Source organism: Microtus pennsylvanicus, chromosome 4 (assembly GCF_037038515.1).
Source record: "Microtus pennsylvanicus isolate mMicPen1 chromosome 4, mMicPen1.hap1, whole genome shotgun sequence".
In the NCBI taxonomy this organism is placed as follows: domain Eukaryota; kingdom Metazoa; phylum Chordata; class Mammalia; order Rodentia; family Cricetidae; genus Microtus; species Microtus pennsylvanicus.
In genome coordinates, this window is record NC_134582.1 from 88747171 (window position 1) to 88766886 (window position 19716).

General features: G+C 41.3%; 2 protein-coding genes across 2 annotated transcripts in view; one reads left to right on the forward strand and one right to left on the reverse strand.

Annotated features, from left to right (window-relative positions):
* Positions 1-13383, forward strand: part of Ranbp9 (RAN binding protein 9) — an 84125-nt gene extending 70742 nt beyond the window's left edge. The window contains exons 13-14 of the mRNA XM_075969785.1: positions 9100-9211; positions 12392-13383. Of these exons, the coding sequence (XP_075825900.1) occupies positions 9100-9211; positions 12392-12522 (243 nt within the window). The 3' untranslated portion in view covers positions 12523-13383. The remainder of the gene's footprint in view (positions 1-9099; positions 9212-12391) is intronic.
* Positions 13384-14211: 828 nt separating this feature from the next.
* On the reverse strand, positions 14212-18361 carry Nol7 (nucleolar protein 7). The gene is made up of 8 exons (XM_075969786.1): positions 18076-18361; positions 17934-17994; positions 16956-17014; positions 15833-15861; positions 15527-15608; positions 14936-15057; positions 14635-14712; positions 14212-14442 (listed from the first exon to the last, which is right to left on the reverse strand). Exons 1-8 carry the CDS (start codon positions 18327-18329, stop codon positions 14363-14365), a joined length of 765 nt encoding a protein of 254 aa, XP_075825901.1. The 5' UTR covers positions 18330-18361; the 3' UTR covers positions 14212-14362.
* Positions 18362-19716: the final 1355 nt, after the last annotated feature.

A 19716-nucleotide genomic window follows, 5' to 3' on the forward strand; every position in this document is an offset into this window, starting at 1 on the left:
TCTTTTAGGAATGTGGGCATCATTCTCTAGTCTACTTTCTGTTGTCTGTGGGTGTTGGTATCTTTGGTGGCAACCTTGAGAAAATCAGGATACTTGTTGGGTCTTATTTTTATTTTTTTTTTTATTTTTATTTTTTTTGGTTTTTCGAGACAGGGTTTCTCTGTGGCTTTGGAGCCTGTCCTGGAACTAGCTCTGTAGACCAGGCTGGTCTCGAACTCACAGAGATCCGCCTGCCTCTGCCTCCCGAGTGCTGGGATTAAAGGCGTGCGCCACCACCGCCCGGCCACTTGTTGGGTCTTGACTGGAGCAGTTTATGAGCCTGGATCATCTCAGCCAGCAGCTTGAAGCTGTTTTGGATGTAGAATTCTGAGGAGACTATAATAGAGGCATTTGAGGTACTAGATCACCTGGGTCATCTGTTTTCATTGGTGTCTGGTCCCTTTGTCCTGAAAATACATAAACTTATAAAGGTAACACACATGTCTGTAGTAATACAAGTATAGACTGTGTGTTGTACACAAGTTAGCCAAAGATGATTTTTTGTTTCATGCTTGAGTAGGTAAAATAGACATTATATGTTTTGTAGTTTTTCTTTTCTTTTTCTTTCTTTCTCTTTCTTTCTTTCTTTCTTTCTTTCTTTCTTTCTTTCTTTCTTTCTTTCTTTCTAGATTTCTTTCTTTATGTTTGTAGCCAGGATTTTCAGGGGATCTTCCTCAGTCAAACCTAATCATTTTTTACCTGGAAGGAATCCACAGCCTCTCATTTACTGTGGAAATAAAAACATAATCTCTCCTCCAAAGCGACATACATTTTGACTTCCATTTTGAAATCCAGATATTTTTAAAATATATAGGTTTGTTTAATCTAGTAGCTTTCGTAATCCAGTGTCTCTAAGCAGCCAAAAATTTGAAAGACAACACAATAAAATATAAGATCCAGACTCTGTACATTTTCCATCTTTATGTGGCCTTTTTCTTTTGTATTACTTTATTCATTCTTTATTGTTTTATTTTAAAACTGGGTTTTGTTTTGTTTTGTTTTGTTTCGAGACAGGGTTTTTCTGTGTAACAGACTTAACTGTCCTGGAACTAGCTTTTCTAGACCAGGCTGGCCTCAAACTCAGAGAAATCTGCCTGCCTCTGCCTCCCATGTGCTGGGATTAAAGGCGTGCGCCACCACCTCCTGGCTAAACTGTGCTTTTTTTATGACTGTCTATGTCCATTTTCTCTTCCCTCCTAAGCCTGTGTATATTTTTAAACACACTCTAACCTGTTTAGAGTTCTTTTCTGTTGGATCTGTCTTTGCTGTCTGTATTGTTTAATTACATGAGATAATTCTTAAAATTGTTATGTTAGTTGCTGGCATGATTCAGCTTAGTGAATGGCATTGGCCACTGGCTCCTTCCCCGCTTGGTTCCCTGAGAGCTTAGCTTCACAGTGGCAGGAGCCATTTTACTGCCCCAGCTCTGGGAAGTTGTTGGGTTCATGCTGCCACCAAGTAGCATGCCTCCTATTGCTCATAAACCCCACTTAAGTGTTTGGTAGCAGGGCCTCTTAAAAGAGCTGGGCTTGCTAGCAGTTAGCAGTGAGCCAAAAAAGCTGCCTCTTTTAAAGGGTCTTCTGTTAGTCGTTAATATGGAGCCTACCCAAGAAAAGTTGATTATCAGGAAGCTGTTTGGCTCTGTGTTTGTGTGCTTTTTTGTTTTGTTTTTTTTTTTTAAGCTTTGTTAGGTTTTGTGTGGAAATTCCAGGCCTACATTGGAATGCCACTCATGGTTCATTTACCTTCCAATGACTTCACTTCTACATGGGGACCAAGTCTTCCTCCCTCCCTCCCTCCCTCCCTCCCTCCCTCCCTCCCTCCCTCCCCTCCCCTCCCCTCCCCTCCCCTCCCCTCCCCTCCCCTCCCCCTTTCCTCTCTGTCTCTCTGTCTCTGTCTCTGTCTCCCCCCCCCCCCCCTTTTAGATAGGCTTTCTCTGTGTTACAGCCCTGGCTGTCCTGGAACTCAGACCAGATTGGCCTAGAATTCACCACACCCAGCTTTTCAAAGTTTTTATTTTCTTCTTTGTTGGGGCAGGGACCAAGTCTTACACATATGAGCTTTTGGGGAATATTTCACATTCAAACCATATCCTATGTTTTCCTTTGAGACTTAGAAATTTGTTAGAGGTGCCAAGATAGTGCTTTTTAAACATTGAGCAATGTCTAGGAAATTCCTAGGAATCTGTACCTGGAATTTCCCCTTAGAACCATACCCATTTGTTAACACTCTTGATGGCATTAGGCAGCTCTGATTTAGAAGAATGTTCGAGACCACAAATACAGTCACAGTCTGAAGTGCCAGTTGTTCTGCAGAGCAGTGCCATGCTATGTAATTGTAGTGTGCTGCTGAAACCAGGAACTTGAGGTGTGGTTTTTAGTAAACATCGTTCCAGAGTTGCAACAAATTAAATGGATTTTATGGGGATCAGTGAAGGAGTAGATTGTCTGTTGTGTCCAGAATGGTTAAAATCATTTTGAAGTACCTTCTGGATATCTCAGTGGTTGATGATAAGAGGGATAAAATTTCAGTAATAAGTTAACCACAGTTTTGTGTGTCAGTTGAAGATGGACTGCTTTAATATGCTAGATTGCATTTAATTGTATTGATTTTTGAATATTTAAAAGTTAAATTATTAAAGATGAATATCACACACCAAAATTACAGATACCCATAGACTATAATACATCTTTAAACTTCCATATAGTCAGAACAGCCATTCTGAAGCTGTGGGGTTTCACATTGGATTTAACATTTTCACTATCAAATATATTTTTATGTACTTACCCACCACCAGAAACAAACAAAATAAATCTATGTAGAAGTAAAACTAGAGATGGGAGGTGGTGGCACACATCTTTAATTCCAGCACTCGGAAGGCAGAGGCAGGAGGCGGTGGATCTCTCTATGAGTTCAAGGCCAGCCTGTTCTACAGAGTAAGTTCCAAAACTGGCTCCCATAGCTAATGGGAAACCCTATCTCAAAAAACAAAAGAAGTAGAACTAGAAAAATAATTAATTTTATAGCCTCATGAATTTCATAATTCCTATCTATTGCCTGTGTTCCACCCATAATCCTATTGATTCTGGCCCCTTGAATACCAAGAGCAGGAGCCCATGGCTGAGAGAAGCAAAGAAGAAACTAAGGATCATGTATATCCTTCAAAGACATGGTTCCAGTGACCTTCTTCCTGTAGCTAGGTCTCATCTCCTAAAATTTCCAGGGCTTCCAAAAATAGCACCACCTGCTGAGACAGAGCATTAAACTTAAAGCCTATAGGAGACGTTTTATATTCCAACACAGCACAGCCTGGAAAGCAAAGGGAGATATAATTGAAGTGTGAGTAAAGGTTGGATATTACAGGAAAGGGCAAATGACTGCTGGCTCGTATTTGTTCTGGACCTGAACTGAGATCTCCGTGATCAGCAACTTTTAATACCAAGGTATCTACTTGCATGGTATTGTCCTGTAATCAGTTATGATGATTACAGCTTATATTTCAGTAGCTAAGTTAGGAAGAGACGTGCAGTCACCATAGCACATCATCTGCTTGGGTTTCTAGTGGTAACCTTCAACAGTTGAGAGAAAGAGTTAAATTACTATTTCCTACTAGATATAAAAGAATTGGTAGGAACAGATATTCATGTATCAGGAAATGATTTTATCATTTTTAAATTAGAAGATTTTCTAATGTCCGGTATATGTTTACTTACTCTTCCATTTTAAGTATGTCTCCTATGAATGCATTTGCAATGCACAGTTCCGATAAGCATTGCTGTGCAGCTCTTTAGAGCCTCTTGATCAGTAGTGTGAAGAAAGTTAACATTTTAAACTCCTTATTAACTCTTTAGTTGTTGTTGTTTTTGTTTTTCGAGACAGGGTTTCTCTGTGTAGTAGTTCTTTTCTGGCTGTCCTGGCATTCACTCTGTAGACCAGGCTGGCCTCGAACTCACAGAGATCCTCCTGCCTCTGCCTCCCAAGTGCTGGGATTAAAGGTGTGCGTCACTACCACCCAGCTTTCTCTGGCCTTCATTAACTTACAGACAGAACACCATTAAACTACTGTTGGGGAGAGTTCTGATACCCACAAACCCAATGCACCAGTTCAATTCCAGTCTGCAGGGAAACAAACCATCCCAACTTCATAGAGGAGCATGCATCCTCAGATAAAGAGCCCCTGGGCCCAGGAGGCTCCAGCTAAGCCTCAGGAGAGCCACGAGTCATTAGGGAGAAAGTAGAATAATTTGAGGTGATAGTAACAAAATCATTCACAAAGGCACGTTCCACCACCGCCCAGCTAACAGTTTTGTTTTTGTGCAAACATCATTGTACACTTAACACAGACCTAGATGGTGTAGTCTACTGCACAGCTAGCTATACGGTGTGTGTTGTGGCTAGCTGTACTTTATACTTTGTTTATATTTCTTCACACACATGAGTAATACTGACATGACAAGTGATGTCAGTAGGTATTAGAAACTGCCCAGCTACATTATAATCATAAGGGATCACCTTGTATGTGCAGACTGTCAATGACATAGACCTTGTATGCAGAACAGTTTCACACACAGAGAGAATGGTTTGAAGTTAAGGTAAAATTTTGCTATAATTTTTAATAATGGGGCAGTGTTCTTTTTCCCTTCACGTGTCCCACTCTAAAGTAAATGGTCAGGGAGCTCTTGCAGCTGTGGGTAGCCCACAGTGTCTCCAGTCTTCCTTTCCTCTTTGTGTGTCATCTTTGTTCTTTGTTCCTGAGAGCCTGTTCTTTACAGTAGCACCCAAGGAAGCTGCCTGGATTGGTTGGTTTGGCAACCATTTCTTGAATGTCAGCCATGTAACTCAGATGTGTATTCATGGCTTCAAGGTGCTTTAAGTACAGCAGCTGAGAAATAGAGCCAGCTCAGATTTACACTATAGAGGAACTGCTCTGGCTCTTAAGTCAAAATTGAGTAGTTTGAGACTCTGCATTTCCCTCAGAAGTTATTTCTATTGAAGCAATCTTTTTCTTTAAAATGAAGCATAACCTGGGATGACATCATATTTTCTCCCACGTGCACATATTTTACCTGGCTAATAATTACTGTGGTTCCCTTTGTCTTCTTAAAACAAGGTGCCACCATGTGGTCCCTACTGGCCTCTTAACCTTCAGACCTCTTCCCTCGGCCTCCCAAGTATGAGCTGTCTTACGTGACTTGTGAGATTTTGGTTTAATTTGGTTTTATCTGAAAGTATTTCTTCCAGATACTATACCTTATTTATAGGTGGTTTTGAAGTGGTTATGTGACTTGTCCTTTGTGCGTTGCTGTTTTGATTTTATGTCAAGGTGTTTTTGTGACACCTTTTTATACATGCATCTTTGTTTCTTTAAAGATTTTTCCACTGAGAAAATTTTTTAGAAATTACTGAGAAAGGCTATGAGTGTTACCTTGACTCATGCTGCTTGATGCTAGATTGCATTCCAGAAACTTTGTACCCAGTGAGCCAACAGTGGTGGTCATGGATGGCAGAAGTGGCACGAGGTAGGGCCTTCATCCTGTCCTAGGGTAACACTGATTACAGTTTTAGAATTGGTAGTTTTCATAGCATTGCAGGGTAAAAATATTCATATTGCTTTCCTAATTTCATTTGTGTTTCTTAACTTTGAACTTTCTAGGTGTTTATGCTTGGGAGTTTGATGCTGGTTTTCTTGCTTAGAGCTTTATTCTGCCTGTGGCCCTCAATCTCTGGGTTGTGACTCTTCTGGGGATCATATATTAGATATCATACATTATGATTTATAACAGTAGCAAAATTACAGTTGCAAAGCAACAACAAAAATAATTTCATGGTTGGGGGTCACCACAAGATGAGGAACTGTAGCACAAATAATAAAAACCCAGAGACAGATATTGGGGTTCAAACTGAAGATCAGAAAAGCAAAGCAGCCAGTCACTAGAGAGCTTTTACCTCTACCAAATCTTCAGACCAAAAGGGTGAGATTCTGTCTTCACGAATCCTCAGACTCCACACTCCTGTGAGTTCTTGTCTCTTCCCCTTTATATTCCTCTCTCTGCCTAGCTATATTGTTCCTGTCTCCACCTCCCTAGTGCTGGAATTAAAAGTGTATGACTTCTGAATACTGGGATTAAAGGTATGTACCATAACTCCCTGACCTCTAGTGCCTTAACTTTGCATTTTGATCTTCAGGCAAGCTTTATTTATTAACTGTATTAAGGGTCGCAGCATTAGAAAGGTTGAGAAGCACTAAGCTGTATTGTGGTGTTTTCTGTGAGTCTTTTCAAGTCAAGTCTAATCCTGCTAGGCTCCTTTCTTTAAAGTCCCATTGCCTCCCTTATGGAAAGCATGTTTTCATCATGTGGTATTTGGGGTATTTTAGGATCTAGCTCCTCCTTAACCATGCATTTTTCTTTCTCTTAGCCTCCGTTTACATGTTCCCATTAGGTCAGTAGATACATGCTAAATGTAGTGATTAGGTTCTGGCCGTTGCTGTGTGCCCTGTCTTGCAGCTGTGCTCACTCAAGTAAGAGGAAAAATTGACACTACCGTCTATATTCTAAGGGAACCTCCTCCGTCTTAATGTACTGTGTGATCCTAACCTTTCACTGTGCCTCAGCTTGCATCTGTAGGGCGGGCATACCAACCTCAGGTGAAAGCAGTTGAGATGATCCATGTCTGAAATGTTGTCTTATAGAATACTGGCCAGCAGTAATTCATTACAGCTGTTACTTCTGTGAGTTTTTGTTCTTAAATACTAAAGGGGATTGAGATTTTGAGTCTTCAAAATCTGCCTTTTTGGTGGTGTCATGGTGTAGATCCACTACTAGTTTTATACTTAGTTCTATGTACTAGTCACTCATTGGACATATTCTTGGTATATCTTATAAAATGTACCTATATGGTAGCAATGACACTCATTAGATGGCTGTGGTTTGCCTGGTAAATTAGTGTTGCTGAGAGCATAGTCTTTAGAAATAACATGACTAATAGTAAGTTAGGCCTGAGGGATATGGACTGTTCTTTGAATAGTAAGCTGGAGGTGGAGTGTGGCATAGGAAACATAACCACTAGTTGTTAGATACAGAAGCATAGTCAGTACTGTAAGAAACAGTTATTGTTATCAAGCAGGTCCATAGAGGCTTTCTACACCCAACACCTGTGAGTAGTTACTGGTAATTCTAAATGGTTTATTAAGAAACTTCTGTATTTCTATAACTTTCATTATGATTGGGGCAATCTAACCTGAATAAAATACTCAGTAATACAAGCCAGTCATATGTGTACTTAGTGGCATATATATATTCCATTTGTAGCCTCAGACCAACTTCAGATTGTGTCATGGGTTGTGTGAATGGCATGAGCCTAAGTACAACTGACCAGGAGGTATCCCCCCACCCACACTGCTTTAGCAAACATTTAGTAATACCGGATAAGGGGAATAGAGTTGCTTGAACAACTAAACCTAGAGATGTTCCTTAGAAATTTGTAGCACACACTATTTTCAGAGTGCTGTGGTTATCAGTTCACAAGTTTATACTCTGTGCCACCCTTCGTATGTCTGTGTTGGCAATGGAGTCTCTTGTTCATTCATAGTTGGTTTTTATTCGTTTATATATGTGTGTAGAATATTACTCTGGGTCAGTCTGTTGACTTGGCATACAAATACAGAAGCACTAAAATTTGTCTTAGTTACGATTTTGTTGCTGTGAAGAGATACCATGACCACAGCAGTTCTTAGAAAAGAATTCAATTGGGAGCTTGCTCACAAACGGAGAGGTGTGGTGCTTGAGCAGTAGCTGAGAGCTGTACATCGTGATCCACAGGCAGCAGCAGAGAGTCTGGGCCGTGGTGTAGGCGTTTGAAATTCCCAGTGACAACCTCTAACAAGGCCTCACCGTATCCCCTCCCTAACAGTTTCCCTTACCGGGTAACAATCATTCAAATATAAGAGCCTAGGGGGACCATTCTCATTCAAACTACCACAGGACATCACAAACATTAGTTCTCACACAGTCTGTGCAGTAGCATCTCTTTGTAATCCTATCAAATGATGAAACTGTCATTTTAAGACAGACTGTTTTATTATGCTAGGAGCTAGAGAGCTAGCAAGTAGTGCTTGCTTATACTTGAAGCCGGTTTTTGAAACTATCACATCTTCCATGGTAAGAGAGAAAGTGAGAAGAAAGCTATGTGCCAATTGTTTTAAAGTTGTAAGAGAAGTTGTTTCAGTGTAGTTGAAAATAATATACTGAATGTTTACAAGATCCATCTTGGCTTTATTTTTTTCCACTACTAAACTTGGGAGGCTATTCAATGAGATTTGTCCAGTTCCCACATTTGTTTAGAATGAAGGCAGGGCTTACTCATTAATGTCAATTTTACATCAATGGTCACGTCGTAAAGCACCGGGATGTTTGATCTCTTTCTTTTTCTTTCTCTTTCTGTTTTTCAAGGCAGGGTTTCTCTGTATCTTTGGAGACTGTCCTGGAACTAGCTCTTGTAGACCAGGCTGGCCTCGAACTCACAGAGATCCACCTGCCTCTGCCTCTCTAGTGCTGGGATTTAAGGCGTGTGCCACCACCACCTGGCGGTCTCTTCTTTTTTTATCAGCGAGCCCATTCCTTTGGACTTGGTTTTATTTTCCCCATTTTACTTGTGTTGCAGAAGTGGTAAGGGAATGGCAGAAATGGACAAGAGTGACTGTTCACAAGAAAACTAAGAGCCAGTTACACTTGTACAGTCTGCTTTCTGAGACATAAAACTGTGTTTAAAGGTTATAGTCACCTAGTGTTTTAAAACTGTACCTCAACTTTCTCTCCCCCCCTCCTTTTTTTTTTTTTTTGTTTTTCAAGACAAGATTTCTCTGTAGTTTTGGAGCCTGTCCTGGAACTAGCTCTTATAGACCAGGTTGGCCTCACACTCACAGAGATCTGCCTGCCTCTGCCTCCCAAGTGCTAAGATTAAAGGCGTGCGCCACCACCGCCCAGTGTACCTCAACCTTTCAACCTAGAACCACTGTGAACACATCACCTGAACTGTCTGAACTGACATTGTTTTCAACAGGACGCATTCAGTTTACTAGCATATTCAGATCCTTGGAACAGTCCAGTTGGAAATCAACTTGACCCAATTCAGAGAGAACCTGTGTGCTCGGCTCTTAACAGTGCAATATTAGGTAAGTAACTAAAGCAAAACAACTAGACTTCAGCTACATTCTCTAAACATTTGAAAAGACATTGCCCTAACATTTGTTTCAGTAAAACAGTCAGGAACATATTAATCTTTTTAAAATACTGAAAATTGCCGGGCGATGGTGGCGCACGCCTTTAATCCCAGCACTCGGGAGGCAGAGGCAGGCGGATCTCTGTGAGTTCGAGACCAGCCTGGTCTACAGAGCTAGTTCCAGGACAGGCTCCAAAGCCACAGAGAAACCCTGTCTCGAAAAAACCAAAAAAAATAAAAAAAACAAAGTACTGAAAATTTCCTCTATACCAGATTACATGAATACTGATGGAATAAACTTGGTAAGATGCTGAACTATATCTTGGAGTGTTTCAAAATAGTTTTTGTCTGCATACACACACACACACACACATATATATAAGCACTTAGGATGAGGTAATTGAGTAGTTTTTGTGTTTAAGTGAAATACCCTACCATAGAGGCACCCTGTAGCTCATAGCCCACACTCTGGGCCTAGGAATTTAACAGTCTTTTAAATTCTCTCAAGTACTAGGCCAGCTCCTTCTCCTGTATCATTATTGGGGTGATTTGAAGTTGTAGAAAATATGTGATTTTGACTGACGCAGGTGAAAAAGGTGGCTTTATATTGATAATATAGGAAAGAACAGAACCTTCTTATCTCAGTAGCTGTGTTTAATGGGCTGATCAAATCTTGGTTTGACTGCTGGGGAAGGAATTTGGGCATTTTATAAAGAATTCTGGTAGATGCTCTACAGGAAAGTGAGACTAGAAGGGTGTTACTTGAATTGAGTACTCAGGAGTCAGAGCTGGTACCACCCTGAATACTGCATTCTGCTCGTTTTGATTCGGGGTATTTAAAGAAGGAATGAGGGTAACCTGAGTTCCCCACATCATAGCTTCTGTCTTAAAATATAAGCAGTACCAACCCCTGGACTCAAACATTTGCATTTAGATTAACCAGTCACTTAGGTGAAGAGGCAAGGCTTTATCAGTGTGTATGGGAAGCTATTGTTTGGTAAGTTTCTGTTCCTATCAATATGTCACTGCAGTTGTGATAGTAATTACATACTGAACCAATACTTCCATGCAGATTCTGTAGTTGCACTCCCATGTAAACGTTACCAAGTTAATCTGCACATAAAGCTTAATTTCTGAGCTGTTTTCATCAAAGGCAATTTAGATAAGGGTTATTTTACATCTGACTTTAGACTCTTCTCCAATGAGACTTCATTCCAGTTTTGAAGTTTGTACTCTTACTTGGCCTGGTGAAATTAAGAAGATTTTTAGTCATGTGTTTCAAACAGTTTTTAAAAGGTGACAGACAGCACTGGACATTGGTACTTGTATTGAAGGCTAATTAATATTCATTGCAAGAATGTAAAGGAAGCCATGAATGCTCATACTTATCCTAAGTTTAATACGGGTCAATACTGCCATTTGGGAATAAGAATAATGGCCTTTGTGTGTTAGCTTCTTAAATTAGTGTTTGTGTGCAGAATAATATGAATTTGGTTTGTGTGTTGTATTTTCAGTGGCCAAATAAGATCAACTCTTGAAAAAGTAAAAGAATCTAGTAACAGTGCTGACAGGAATGGTGGCTTACTATAATTGTCGTTTTGAAACTACTGCATTGCAGGTAGTTACAAACATCTGATTGTCAATTTCCTTATGGCAGTATTTAACTTCTTGAGTCCTTTTTTTTTGGTTTTTCAAGACAGGGTTTCTCTGTGGTTTTGGAGCCTGTCCTGGAACTAGCTCTTGTAGACCAGGCTGGTCTCAAACTCACAGAGATCCGCCTGCCTCTGCCTCCCAAGTGCTGGGATTAAAGGCATGTGCCACCACCGCCCGGCCTTTCCTTTGTATCAATAAATCAGTATTTCAATAATCTTAACCCTCAGATCACTTATTAAACCATTACTTTCTTTTCAACCTGCTCAATGTTTTTTTGGTTTTTTTTTTCCAAGACAGGGTTTCTCTGTAGCTTTTTGGTTCCTGCCCTGGAACTAGCTCTTGTAGACCAGGCTGGCCTCAAACTCACAGAGATCCGCCTGCCTCTGCCTCCCCAGTGCTGGGATTAAAAGCGTGTGCCACCACCGCCTGGCTCCTGCTCCATGCTTTTATTCACGACTTAATTATTGTCCCTTGTACATTAAGCTCTTAGCTTGCTTTTCTGTGGTTTTTATGGTTCATTCAGTTTTGTTGTTTTTTGTTTTGTACTGTCTTGCAAACTCTAAACTGAGGCTGCAGGTAATCAGAGAGTTTGACAGCCACTGTCATGGCTTTGCCCTTTGAGCTTTGCCTGCAGGATTGATTAGTTTCCCTAATTGATCTGAACACTTATCTCCAGAGAGAATTACTAGCTTATGGGTGGGATCTGTCACCCTTAGTTCACTTCATCTTTGGTGCATCAGAATTTTACTGCATTTATAATAAGGAGGAAGAGGCAGGCAGATCTCCTAAGATTCAGACCAGACTGGTCTACATAGTGAGTCCCTATCTCAAAAACAAAACAACAAAAAATACACCTGTTTGAAGGTTAATATGTAGCACCCAAGAAATATTCTATTTATTAAGACATCAGAACTAATGATTTAAAAGTTAACCTCTTCAATTCTAGGGTGACTTTGCTCTATATTTTGACAGCCATTCACTTGCTTGTGAATAACATTTGCCAGTGTGCCTTAGAGGTAGCTCTGCAGCTCTCTCTGGACTTTTGGAAACTAAATAAAAATGTGGAACTGCCTTCTCTTGCTAATGTTAGCTGACGTTGGCTAAGTAGATAGGTAGTAGATTTCCCTTATTTCAGCCCAAAATGTCAGCTAGGTTACATCTTTTCTATCATGGTTAAACAGAGAATGAAAAAGTTGAGTATATACTTTAAAAATCTAGTTCTGGCCAGTGTGGTGGCACATACCTTTGATTCCAGCATCAGGCAGAGGCAGGCAGAGAGGAATATGAAGTGAGACCATTTATTAAAAAATAAACTTAAAAAAATCTTAGTTCTGCAAGAACTTTTCTTAGGAATATCATTCTGCCTTGTCATCAGGTAGTTGAGATTCTCACAGGCACTGATGTAACAAATGTTGTATTTCCCTGATTGAAAAATGGTTTGTTAATTGCATCTTCATATTTTAATCCTTTTTTTCCTTAGAAACCCACAATCTGCCAAAGCAACCTCCACTTGCCCTAGCAATGGGACAGGCCACACAATGTCTAGGACTGATGGCTCGATCAGGAATTGGATCCTGTGCATTTGCCACAGTGGAAGACTACCTACATTAGCTATGCACTTCAGGAGCTCACACTTACATTGTGGCAAATAGTCAACATGGAAGTAGACCGGCTCTGCTGATTTGAAATTTAGATTTTTTTAATTATGTACTGGGGACAGGTTTTTGTCGCTTTACATTGCTTCCTAGTTTACAGCATGATGCAAATGATTTTCTAACTTAGTGTTAGGAGAAAATATTTTCCATCTTTTAACCTCTTAGTTGTCTAAGAGTTAAATATTACTGAATTTCAGACGTTCAAATTGATCATCAGAAATCCTTTAAAACAATTACCTAAAAGAAACCAAAAATCCTGCCTTCTTTGTTGGGGGGAGAAGGGGGAGGAAATGGAACAAGTTGTGTTTGTGTTAGCATGTGGGTGATGTAAACTACAAATTGGGAGCTGTTCCGACCCCCGCTCCTGTGTAAGCATTCAATCAGTGTAACTTGCAAAATGCATAAACATCCGACAGTTTGAATTTAATAGTGTTGATGGAAGAAATCATTTTTAATGTGTACTGTAAAACTTGAAATACTCAGGAGCTGAGTGAGTATGTTTGTTGCTACTTACAATCCCGACCTGTTAGTCCCAGTAATTTTGTTTTAACATGGTCTTTTTCAACTTTGTTTCCTGTTTAACTACAGATGACTTCTGTTGTAGACTCACAAGTTTAACTGTTGTATTATAACAGTATTACATGTCAACAGTGTGGTTATGACCTTTATTTATATAAAAACCAAATATTTAGTCAATTTACCGTGTCTTAATTTAATCTTTGTACACCTTCCATTTTTAAGTGCTTAAATGAGTACTATATTGCAATAAAAATGTAGTGATATAATTAACCAGCCATTAAAAATTTACTTCTACAGATATTAGTGTCAGTTGAATTTATGTGTTAGGTTCTCATATACTCATATATCAGCCCAAGTTAACAGTCTAAAAATGCCTTCAGGTGATTGCACTAGTAAACCTGATACTGTGTGTGCAAAGAAAAACAGGAATTTAACAAGTACTGTAACTATCAATCAGGCAAACCCCCAAACTAATTAAAATTTGAAAAGCTGCTCCAGGGCTGGCAAGATGGCTCAGCAGTACTTGCTACCACGTCTTGAATTCAACCTTTGGAACCCACATGGTAGGAGACAGAAAAAATTGTTCTGACACACCATGCATGTGTGCACACACACACACCTTTTTCTTTTAAAGAACAACAACAACAAAAAAAAACCCACTTATTTCAGATTTACTCCATTGCTAGACAAAGGTGCTGGCTTAAGTTTAAGCCCCAACACATATTTATTTTTTCCTACTCTGGGGATTCTCCACCCCCGCCACTATGCTTTTGAACAATGACAAACCACATCTACAACACTAGAGTTAGCTTTTCAGCTGTACTGAAGACTTCATGGACGGTCTCTCTCTCTCTCTTTTTTTTTTTTTTTTTTTGATTTTCGAGACAGGGTTCCTCTAGCTTTTTGGTTCCTGTCCTGGAACTAGCTCTTCTAGACCAGGCTGGCCTCGAACTCACAGAGATCCGCCTGCTTCCAGAGTGCTGGGATTAAAGGCGTGCACCACCATCGCCCGGCAGATGGTCTCTTTTTATCCCTCTTCTTGTGCCCACAAGGATGAAAATGCCTTTTTTAAACTGCTTTTCCCTCCAAGATGATCAAAAGTATTCTAGAAAGAAATGTAGCCAGCTGCTTTCTCAGACAAAAAGGTTTATGGTTTTTTCTTAATGATCCTTTACAATGATTTATGAATGACTAGATTTTGAAAAATCAGTGTTTTCCATACCAAATAACCTTAAATTCTATACATATAAATCATCATCATTTAGCTTTATTTCATTTCACTTATAACTTTTCTTTTTCATCTTTTTGGCCATCCAGCGTTTTTTAAACCTCTTGGCATTTTGTTGTTTCTTAGCACCTACAAGAGAACAAGAGGAATATTCAGTAAGTATTAGTTAAAACCCCGAGAAACAAAATTCAGATTTTTTGGAGTGTAGTTTACAAAAATACACTATAAAGGTAGGTTTATTTAGTTTATAATGACCCATCTCCTTCCAAAAACATTTCCTTTGTAAAATAACTAGAGTCAAGAGAAGACATTCCAGCTTACCCCATGTGCCATTGAGAAACTGGGCTGCAGCTCTTTTCACTGGTAGCCTCTTGTTGTTCAGAGACAGGAACTTGTTCACTAAAGGGGAGAATCAGTTAATCATTTCTTTGTCATCGTGAGAGCCAGAGACTATAAGAAAATTACCAGCCTTAAATCCCAGCACTTGGGAGGCAGATCTCTGTGAGTTCAAGGACAGCCTGGTCTATAAGAGCTAGTTCCAGGACAGGCTACAAAGCTACAGAGAAACCCTGTCTTGAAAAGCCAAAATAAATAAATAAATAAAAAGTAAAAAAAAAATTACCAGTAGTCCTCTTGGATTCTGAACCATATAAACAATTGTGGATAAAGTTTTTGGCTGCTTCTTGCCTTGAATCTCTCAGATCTTGATCTTTTAGCCTTACAGCCAAGTAGCTTTTAGTCTGACTGGTGAAAATACAAAAAGTCAAAATGAATCAGAAGGTACGTACTCATTCTCCTATGTCATTGTGGGTTTGTGTGTGTGTGTGTGCACGCACGGGTGTATGCACATATGTACACACGTGTAGTACTGGGGGGGATGGTCAATCACTACCATTCAGCCACATTCTTAACCCAACGCCTCACAGATGCCGGGCAGGGACTCTACTCTAGGAATCCCAGCCCCTACATGACTTCACTTTGAAATAGTCATTTTGTTCTTGCTTATCAACTGTATTTAAATAATTATATGAGTTACACAATACAGATAAATCACATGCTATTTTATAAGAAAAGAAAATGCATTAACATATTTTAAGGCAGCAAGTAATATTTTTCTACAAACAACCCAATCTGATACACTACTACTTTCTCCTCATAAGCTTTTAAAAGGAAACTTTACATCCCACTGGGAAAACAGAACAAAACTCATTACCTGTCAGACTGTACTTTCTGTATTTTAACTTTCTTGGAGTTTCTTTCTTTTGCAGTATGTTCGCCTCTCTTTTTCAAATTAACTGAAAAAAATTAGGATCCACTTTATTAATAGTATATAAAATAACACTCCATAGCACGCACTTCGGTGACTCATATATCATGTTGAGTGCAGATTTTATTTGGAAGAAAAAAATGGGGAATGGTCTGAAGCCAACTTTGGCCAGGCCTAAGGGTCACAAACAGCCAAAAATACCTGCAATTCCTCACCCTTACATGCAGTTACTTAAATGAGAACAATTCATACCTTTTACGTTTCCTGGTGATTTCTTTAGGCTATGGAAAGAAAAAAACAACAAAAGCTCAGAATGGCAGGCAGTAAGAATACTCAAAACAACACATAAGATCCCCTTCCGGCTTTCATGACCACTACCCTTAATTTTCACTCATCATGCCACACAGCACTGCCACCAGCTCAGTAACCACACTAGCAGAGAATGACTTCTCAGAATTCAAATCTGAGCACTGTTAGTGGGCATCCAAAAGTTTGCTCAAGATTCTGAAACATAACTTAGCAGTTAGCACTCCAAGGTACCAAGTGGTACTTATCTTAGTAATGAGAAAACACAGCTCATTCAACAGTTTGGACACTGGAGACAAAAGGTGAGCTCCAGACAACTATCAAATGGCAAAACTGCCTCAGAAATGAATTATAGAAGCAACTGTACTGATCACAGAGGAGAAAGTGATGAGGGAGGGTGACACTTGGTTATGTAAGACAAGGGCTTCACCAAACATCTGCTTACATGCCTCATGGAATTCAAAATAATAGGAAAAATAACCAACCATTCTGTTAAAAAAATATTTCAGAGTTTACACTAAGACCAGGTGTGGTGTTGCATTTAATCCCAGCACTGAGATGCGGAGGCAGACAAATCTGAGTTTGAGGACAGCCTGCCTGGTCTACAGATGGGGTTATAGGACAGTCAGAGCTACACAGAGAAACCGTATCTAGAAAAACCAAAGAATGTACCAAAGAGTGCCAAGAAGTAGAGTAAACTCAATAGAGCTTAAATGTGATGGAAATAAAGACAGCCGTAGCTCAAGCTTTGGGTTTAGGCACAGACCACGGGGCAAAGCTGCTAAATGAAATGGGGATGAGGAAGGGTGGTGGCAGGTAAAACCAGCTTAAGAAAAGTTTGGATTTTAGGAGTTTGTGGTTAAGTGCCCACTGGACCACTAAATAGAAAAAGTCACTTGACCTTGACCTCCAATTCTGCCCCAGGACAAGTGCTGGACAATGACCTTTACTTGTAGGACTGGGATTGGGAACTCCAAAACCACTCTGTAGCTTTTAAATTTGGACAAATCTCTGCAGTTATACAGACAAACTAAGGATTGCCTTACAGAAGTAAAAGCCTATTACTTACTCAGCCTCTGAAGCTTTAGTTAGTTGCTGTAAAATAGCATCTGGAAGCAGCTTTCTTTTCTTTTGGAATAAAGACATTTGAAGACAAGTTAAAAGTGATGTTCAGGTATTCTCAGAGTTGCTTTTAAAAAGTTATTCATTTCGTTGTCTGGCAGTGGTGGCTCACACCATTAATCCCAGCACTCAGAAGGCAAGAGGCAGGCTGATCTCGTTGAGTTCAAAGCCAACCTGGACTACAATAGCTAGTTCCAGGCAAGGCTCCAAAGCTATAGAGAAACCTTGTCTCAAAAAATAAAAAAAAAAAAAAGACAAAACAAAGAAGTTATTCCTCTCAGCCAAGCATCGGTGGTGCACGCCTTTAATCCCAGCACTCTGGAGGCAGAGGGAGGCGGATCTCTTAAGTATACAGAGTGAGTTACAGGACTGTTATATAGAGAAACCCTGTCTCGAAAAAGCAAAACAAAACAAAAAAATTTACTCGTTTCAAATACTCCTGCATCCAGACCAACACTGCCCCGCGACTTCTAAGCCAAGACTGGGTTTCCAAAGCCCAAAACATTCTTTGTAATTGTACCCACAGTAGCTCAACGTTCAAGTGTCCCTGTTATTAATAGAAAGGTATCAGACATGGCCAATTTGAAGTCAGATCTCTGGGATATGAAATAAGGAATCGCCTGTATGTGCCATTTTTACTTTACAAGTCACTTAAATCTTCGGAGTCCTAGTTTTAGACTTAGGAAAAAAAAAGAAACCCACAACCTCTGGAAGCCTAAAAGACCAATACGTGAAGGCCAGGTGAGTGTCAACGCTTCCACGCCCACGTTGAATTAGGGCAAGACACCAAGAAACAGCAGCAGCCCTTGTCCCGCTCCAATATCCTATACTCCCTCACCCCCCCCCCCCAAAAAAAAAAGCCCTGAGCAAGGGAATTCTCGCTCGCCCCGGTCGTGTTTCCAAAGCGACACGGCCCGCCGCCAACCTTCTGTTCGATGAACAGCTCCTCGCGCCGCTTCCTCTTCTCCTTCAGCAGCGTTTTATCCCTGGAAGAAAAGGGGACAGGTCAGCGCCGGACGAGCCTAGGAAGTCGCCGGGCGTCCCGTTCCCCGCCGCGGGCACCGCACCTCCGTGCACTCTCACGCACGCGCAACTCCTCCTCCCTCGCTTCCGCCTGAGCATGGGCGAAAGTCAGTTCCTCGGGGGCTTCGTCGTCCCCATCCTCGTCCTCGTCCAGAGGCTCGGCGGCGGCACCGCTGCTGGGCTGCCCGAGGAGCAGGCCATGATCCGCCTCCTCCTCCTCCGAGGCCGGCTGGTCCTCGTCCACCATCGCCTCCGCTGGCGCGGGGACTCGCGACGGACGCGGCCGGAGCTGCACCATGGCCAACGGGAAGAAGGCTGTCTGACCCTTGACCCGGAAGCAGCCGCTAGCTGTGCGCGCCTTGCGCTCTCCGCGCCCCCTGTTGGTTCGGAGGCCACGAGACGCGCTGAAGCGCGTGCGCGGAAGGAGCGCAGGGCTCCCTGTGGGTGTTGCAACCCGGAAGATAGTCTGGGTAGGAAAGGAACGGACATCGCGTTATTCAATGTGTTCCCTGTTGTTTTTGTTGTTGCTGTTGTTCCCACGTTGGTCTGATCTACGAAACAGCGGTGGCAAAGGCGAAATAAATGCTTAATGACCTTCTGTATTCTGGCCATTCACGGCCCTGTGGTCTCTGTCTCTTACCCGTTATATAATACAAAATGATTCTGCATTCCCTATTAAGGAACTGTATCTTGTTGCCTGTGGTAGATTATTTCCGTTGTCAACTTGATTGGTTTAATAAAATCCGTGGGGAGGCATGAAGCCTTGGGTGAATGTGTGTTGTTGACGACATGGGCATAGCCCTGTCAGTGTCAAGGACCCCAGTGCCTCAGACCCATGGGAGTGGCAAAGCCTTCCTGTGCCAATGTTGACTGTGTGCAAAAACTGGCAACTACAGCTCCCTCCTCTTGGGGGATTGCAACTGGAGGCTGCACCCCTACAGAGACCTCCCACGGAGACAGCTGAACCCCTCCTCCTTGTGCTGCACACAATAAATTTGCTGAGTTTCCAGGTTGCAAAGAAGGTGCTCTCTATCAGAGCGTCACAACCAACCGACCCCATCTTTTCTGGATGTTTTTCTGTCGTTTGGTCCATGTCTGTCGTTTCTTCATTTCCAGCACCCAGCGAACCAGCGCTCACTGCATGCATTCATGAGGCACACCTTCGGACGTGCCTGTGGGGAGTTCCCAGAGAGGATTAACTGGGGAAGAAACACCCTGAATGTGAGGAGCAGACTGTATACAAAAGGGGCGGGGGGGGGGGAAGCAAGTACAATACTGGGAGTCCTTTTCTCTGCTTTCTGGGGAGCTACAGACCAAGTCACTCCCTCTATGGCACTGGCCCTGCTATGCTGCATTCCTTTGGACTGGCAGCCCAGATAGACCTTCCTTCCTTTCTTTTTTTTTTCTGTTGATTTTATTGAGCTCCACATTTTTCTCTACTTCCCTCCCTGCTCTTCCCCTCCCCTTCAGTCCTCTCCCATGGTCCCCATGCTCCCAATTTACTCAGGAGATCTTGTCTTTTTCTACTTCCCATGTAGATTAGATCCATGTATATCTCTCTTAGGGTCCTTACTGTTGTCTAGGTTCTCTGGATTGCAAATTGTAGACTGGTTTTCTCTGCTTTGTGTCTAAAAGCCACTTATGAGTGAGAACATATGATATTTGTCTTTCTGGGTCTGGATTAC

What these genes read in the sequence shown, in the direction of transcription:
- Nol7 (XM_075969786.1), bottom strand. Translation starts at nt 18,329, where the DNA reads ATGGTGCAGCTCCGGCCGCGTCCGTCGCGAGTCCCCGCGCCAGCGGAG. An exon ending in AGCTGTTCATCGAACAGAAG is followed by an intron (nt 17,015 to 17,933) that starts GTTGGCGGCGGG and finishes TTATTCCAAAAG; the next exon opens with AAAAGAAAGCTGCTTCCAGA. An exon ending in AGAATCCAAGAGGACTACTG is followed by an intron (nt 14,713 to 14,935) that starts GTAATTTTTTTT and finishes TCTCCCCTTTAG; the next exon opens with TGAACAAGTTCCTGTCTCTG.